This window comes from Palaemon carinicauda, chromosome 12 (genome assembly GCF_036898095.1).
Source record: "Palaemon carinicauda isolate YSFRI2023 chromosome 12, ASM3689809v2, whole genome shotgun sequence".
NCBI classification, from domain to species: domain Eukaryota; kingdom Metazoa; phylum Arthropoda; class Malacostraca; order Decapoda; family Palaemonidae; genus Palaemon; species Palaemon carinicauda.
The window spans coordinates 141,194,398-141,201,102 of record NC_090736.1 but is presented as its reverse complement, the minus strand read 5'-3'; the positions used below and the strand labels follow the sequence as shown (position 1 = coordinate 141,201,102).

At 42.9% G+C, this 6,705-nt stretch overlaps 1 protein-coding gene across 1 annotated transcript in view; it reads left to right on the top strand.

Moving 5' to 3' along the window:
- The first annotated feature begins 420 nt into the window (after positions 1-420).
- LOC137651086 (uncharacterized) overlaps positions 421-6,705 on the top strand; it is an 11,557-nt gene continuing 5,272 nt past the window's right edge. Inside the window, exons 1-4 of the mRNA XM_068384223.1 lie at positions 421-475; positions 1,470-2,250; positions 2,533-2,837; positions 3,132-6,071. Coding sequence (XP_068240324.1) covers positions 421-475; positions 1,470-2,250; positions 2,533-2,837; positions 3,132-6,071 — 4,081 coding nt within the window. The remainder of the gene's footprint in view (positions 476-1,469; positions 2,251-2,532; positions 2,838-3,131; positions 6,072-6,705) is intronic.

The following is a 6,705-nucleotide window of genomic DNA, read 5'->3' as shown; positions in this document are numbered from 1 at the left end:
TATTATCCAGAGACACTATATGACATTGATATATTTTCTAGTTCATATCTGTTTGTCAAACTCATTTTTATTTTGTTGTGTTTATCGTTTTAATGTTCGTTCCTTAAGCTTGTTTTATTCATGTTCTATTCACGTATTGTAGTATGAAATGAAATATTAGTTGTGCATCTTATATTTTTTTGTAAATCATATGATTTAGAGGTCGAGTATGTTGATGCCCAACGATTAAATGTAAATAATGTTTGTTGTCTAGTTATCGCGATGGTTAATGTTAAGGTTTGCTGTGTGGTAGTTTGCTGGTTCGAGTCTATGCTCGGCCATATGAATTGTTTACTTGGTGTTGGGTTGTTTTAGCTAATTTACGCATAGTTCTCGGTCACGTGAACTTTATGGTAATCTACATTGTCTTCCGGTAAACAAATGAGAAAACTTATCAGTTTAAAAAGTGATTTCATACAGAACGAATATAACGAAAGTTGGTACTTACTGAGGAATATTTGGACCGTTTGTTATAGGAACACAATTGTAAGTAAACGCCTATTATATACTGTTTTGGAATAACGGATTCATCTTTTCCCATTTGTAAACCTACATGTTACATAACGTATGCCTTTAGATGAGCCTTAATTATATTGATTTTGTGTATGACCTTTTTGTAATTAGCAGTTATACATGCATAATTTACTTAATTAAGCTTTGCATATTGTTTCTATCAGTCTTAGTTATTTAACTTAATAATTTTGTGTACATTAGCATATTATTTATATGTTGATTTCTTTTTCATTTATCCATAGTAATTGAACCACATCACGTCACTTCACATCACTTCAAGTTATGCTACATACGTCAAGTCTACATGTATAAACTCCTAACAATATAACCATATCGATGTTAACGTCATGGATCTAATAAAGAACTATATGTGCGTGTCAAAATTGTGTTTCTCCATCATTCACGTTAAGCAATGGAAGAATAGTGCATTAACATCGTTCAATTAAATTGTTAAACTACCATCACCGACTCACGCTGAAATTCTATAATAACTCTTATACGTGAGTCTGAAGAAGTGGAATTACTGCCCATTATAAACAACTACAGACAAGATGGGGGGGGGTCTGATGAGACTATTCAGAATGGTGCTCCCGACGAAAACTCGGGTACGACAGTTAATATTCGAACATTAAAAAATAAATTGAGATCATCACTTGGCAACGTAACGAAAAAACGCAACGAACTCATAGGCCTCATGTCAAATCCGGACAACCTGCACTTGGTGAAAATGTGTCTAGAAGAATATAACGAAGCTTTCGATAAGTACAAAGAAAACTTCAATTGTGTCATGGATAACATCTCAGACGAATTGGAGGAGGACCAGGAATTGTCCAGATATGAGACCAAGGAAATTAGCATTCTGCAATTCCGAAACCATACTGGTGAATGGATAGCTATAAACGAAAAACGACTTGAAGAAGACCTGGAGAGTCTTTTAAGCCGATCTGGTTCAAAACGTTCTTCCAAACGGCCTTCTTCCCTTCCTTCTGGCAAATCGGCTACGTCCGAAAAGGTGCGAGCCAAAGCACGTCTAGCTGAGTTGCTTGCCGAAAAAGAACTCGTGACAAAGAAAAAGGAACAGGAGGCAAAGACAGAAGAGGTTCTATTGGATATTGAAATAGCCAAGACTCGAGCAAAAGCACGTGTTTTTGCAGAAACCGAAAATGACATTGGCGACGACAATGTTGGTAACAAAGAAAATGAGACACATACTAGCATTATTGTGCAACGAGCCAACCATCAAGACGTGAATGTTATGGTTGCTGGACCTAGTGTAGCTGCCCCTGGAATTTGTGCGAGTGAAAGTGCTAACATGGCTAGGGGTGGCAATATGGCTAACCAGGTTATACTCCCTGTCACCCAGGAAAATAGTGCCAGCTTACCCAGTCTAAATCCCAGCACTGCACAAGCATTTGTTCCCAGAAATTCTTCAGAGACTGTTACTAACACTCTTGCAACTCCAGTCAACGCTTCGAATGCCAAGTCATCAACGTTTCCAAATCTAGAACAGTATACGTATCCGCCTGTAAATATACCTGTGAACAGTAACTTTGGTGCACCCTATCCACTGCCTAATTCACCTCCAGTTAACACCATACAGCAGCAGATTAGTGGTATCGCCACAGCTCTAGCTTTGCCTGCACCGCAAGTTCCCAAGTTTACCGGTGATCTTCTGGAATACAGTGACTTCATACTGGCGTTTGACACCAGGATCTCCTCTAGAACAGCCAGCAGCAGCGACAGACTTTACTACCTTCTACAGCATACAGACGGTGAACCTAAGGACCTCATCAGCAGCTGTATATACATGCAGGCAGACCAAGGATATAGTCGGGCAAGACAGTTGCTACAACAAGAGTATGGTGATCCTTATAAAGTATCCCTGGCATACTTGAAACAACTAAACGAGTGGAAGCCGATAAAACCAGACGAAGGGAAATGTCTGAAAAGATATTCGCATTACTTGCTAAAATGCTTCAGTGCCATGCAAACACTTACTCACCTGGCTGTTCTTGATCATGCACCGAACCTGCAGGTGGTAGTCCAGAAATTGCCAAGTTATCTCCAGAATAAATGGCGCGAAAAAGCCACAAACCGCAGACTCCTCGAGAACAGGTCTTCGTGCTTTGGTGACATTGTCCAGTTTGTTATTAACGCAGCAGAGTGTGTCAATGACCCAGTGTTCGGGAAAGAAGCAATGCACAGAGAACTGAATTCTAGTAAACCATCAAAAGGGAAACCAACAGAATCTGCATTTGCTATGCAAGTTAATCATGAGAGCCAAAGTAGAACTCGTGGTTTTAGGTCGCCCTCCTGTTTTTACTGCAGCAAAAATCACGATCTGGATAACTGTGCAGATTTCAGGCAGAAATCTCTCGAAGAGAAAAGAAAGTTTATTATAGAGCAGCGTAGATGCTTCAGTTGCTATGGTCTGAATCATACATCGAAGGGGTGCATGAACAAGCGAAAATGTCACAAATGTGGCAAAGGTCATCCTACGGCCATGCATATAGATGGCTTCAAACTACCTTGGAGGTCGGACTACTCTGACAGATCTTCATATTCTCAAAACCGTACAGAGGAATCCAGCCAAAACCCTCCAGATACCGCTACTAGCAACGTTATTTCTCATGACTCCTCCATGGTTCTTCAAGCAATAATACCTGTTCGTTTAAAGCAGAGGGGAACCAACCGAGAAGTTCTCACCTACGCCCTCTATGACCCAGGAAGCACAGGGTGCTTCCTATCAGAAGAACTGAAAGATGACTTGCAAGCTTCCGGTGTTCAAACAAATCTGCGTCTGAAAACTATGCATGGGGAAAGCATAGTCAAAAGCTACCTTGTCCAGGATCTCGTCGTCAGTGATATAAACGGCCAGAACGGTATACTGCTTCCAAAAACGTATTCCAGACAAGAAATTCCAGTGAGCCATGATCAAATACCCCGTCCAGAACTGTTACGACGCTGGCCATATCTTCACGACGTGGCAAAATCGATTCCTGAAATAATGCCAGAAATAGACATCGGTCTACTGATTGGCAGTAATTGCCCACTAGCAAGGGAGCCTCTGAAAATCATATCAACAGACGGCAAAGGCCCATTCGCTCTGCAGTATAGTCACGGATGGACAGTCAGCTCCCCGGTAGAGGACAACAGTGTAACGTCTACACATCGAGTAAACAGTAATCGCATTGTGACCGAGGACATTGAGCAGGCTACTGAAATTATCTCCCCAAACAGAATACTGACTATTCTGGAAAGTGACTTTATTGATAGCCGGGTAGCAAGGTATCCTGGAGAGAAAGGATTGTCTCCAGAGGACACTACATTCCTGAAGAAGGCTGGAAGCAATGTCGTGTTTAAAGACGGTCACTTTGAGATCCCTCTCCCTTTCAGGAATCAGAACTTAATGGTGCCAAATAATAAGATTCTTGCAATCAAACGAGCACTCTATCAAAAGAAGAAAATGCAAAAGGATCCCAAGTACCACTCCGACTACGTCAACTTCATTGACAAAATACTCCAGAATGACTATGCTGAACGTATCCCAGACTCCCTGCTCACAGCCAAATCTGGACATGTGTGGTACCTGCCCCATCATGGAGTGTACAATCAAAGAAAACCAGATAAAATTAGAGTGGTGTTTGACTGTAGTGCAAAATTCAATGGAATATCCTTAAACGATCAGTTGCTGCAAGGACCTGATCTCACCAATTCTCTGATAGGTGTTCTAACCAGATTCAGAGAACACAAGGTAGCCTTCACTTGTGACGTGGAGTCTATGTTCTACCAAGTGAAAGTACCCAAACACCAATACAACCCTCTCAGATTCCTCTGGTGGCCAAACAGTGACATATCAAAAGAACTCGAAGAGTACTGGATGAAGGTACACCTGTTCGGCGCAGTGAGCTCACCAAGTATCGCCAACTACGCACTTAGACGTGTCGCAGATGAAGGAAGCAACTTAAGTTCAGAAGTCGCCCATACAATTAAGCGGAACTTTTACGTCGATGACTGTCTAAAGTCTGTACCCAGTGCCACCGAAGCCAGTTCTCTGATTGCTGAACTGACTGCCGCCTGCCGGGGCTGTGGATTCAGACTGTGTAAATTTACTAGTAATGACGTCTCTGTCCTAAACACCATCCCAGCTGACGATCGATCAAAAGAGTTAAAGACAAGAGACATCAATTATGACCCTCTGCCTACCGAGCACGCCCTCGGAATACTTTGGGTCGTCGAAACGGACACATTTGGCTTCTCAGTGTTGTTGCCAGACAAACCGCTGACAAGAAGAGGCATACTCTCCATAGTATCATCCATCTATGACCCCCTTGGTTTCGCTGCTCCATTTGTGCTGCTGGCAAAGCAAATACTGCAAGACCTCTGCAAAGAAACCAATCTCGCCTGGGATGACGAAGTGCCTGATGATCACCAGCGACGTTTCAAACAATGGATTAGTGAAGTCCCGAACCTTCAGAAGATAACAATCCCGAGATGTCTGAAGTTACCACAGCAAGCAAAAGATACGACTTTTCAGATGCACGTTTTCTCAGATGCCAGTACATCTGGGTATGGCGCTGTTGCATACCTAACCTCAAACGAGGGTGGATGTTCGAAAACTTCATTTCTCATCGGAAAAGCAAGGGTAGTTTCATTGAAAGCAACATCTATCCCGCGGCTTGAACTCACAGCGGCTACTGTAGCTGTAAATTTAGGACAGAAAATGACCCTTGAGCTTGATCTCCATCTCAACGAAATCTGCTATTACACAGATTCAACGACAGTCCTTTATTACATCAGAGCTGAGAGAAAGTGTTTTCCAGTGTTAGTGGCCAACAGAGTCCGTCAAATAAGAGACTTCAGCAACGCTAACCAGTGGAAGTACGTTAGCACTGATTTGAACCCAGCAGACGTTGCATCACGTGGAGTAAGTTCTGTGATATCGTCAGACATGACTCGTTGGCTGGAAGGTCCGGATTTCTTGAATATGCCAGCTTCAGAATGCCCTGCAAAGATGCACCCCAGCAGCGAACTGCCGATTACAGAAGAAGACTTAATGTCTTTAGTTACTACAACTACATCTGAAGAAGGATCACCATTTATGACTTTAATCACATATTTCTCCAGGTGGGAGAGACTGAAGAAAGCAGTAGCAGTATTCATAGCATTTTTGGCTTTCTTACAAAACAAAGAACAAACTATAAATTTAAGGACCACACAGATCATGCAAAAGGCTGAAAAGGCAATCGTTTGCTTCATACAAAAGATCACCTTTGCAAACGAGGTCGAGAAACTCAAGAAAACAACCACGAAAGAAGACAAGAGAGAACACTCGCTACCAAAACCAAGTACGATATTCCGTCTCGACCCAGTGCTCATCGACGGAACTCTGCGAGTGGGAGGACGCCTCTCGAAAGCCGCAATGGACTCCGATGTGAAACATCCTATGCTACTGCCACAACATTCGCACGTCACCACTCTAATCGTACGAGATGCTCATGAGAAACTTGGCCTTGCTGGTAAAAATCACACCATTGCAGCAATTAGAGAACGCTTTTGGATTGTTTCAATCAACTCTGCTGTCCGACGTCAACTCCACAAATGCATAACGTGCAGAAAAATGAGAAAGCCATGCCAAGAGCAAAAAATGTCCGACTTACCTCAAGATCGTCTCGAGCCAGCTCCACCATTTACATTCACAGGCGTAGACTTTTTCGGGCCGTTCATTATAAAAGAGGGCCGCAAGGAGCTCAAACGTTACGGCGTCATATTCACCTGTCTTGTCAGTCGCTCCATTCATCTGGAAGCTGCTAACAGTCTCGAAACGGATTCCTTTATTCACTGTCTGCAACGCTTCATAGCCCGTAGAGGTACGGTACAAGAAATCCGATGCGACAACGGGACCAACTTCATCGGAACCCGGAATGAGCTGAACAAGGCTTGGTCAGATCTGAACCAAAACAAAATCCAAAACAAACTACTGTACATGAATATCGACTGGAAACTCAACCCACCTATGGCATCGCACATGGGCGGCGTATGGGAGCGCCAGATCCGTACCATTCGGAAAGTTCTATCTGCGCTATTCTTCGACCATGGGACTCGCCTCGATGACGAATCATTCCGCACGCTACTCTGCGAGGTAGAATATAT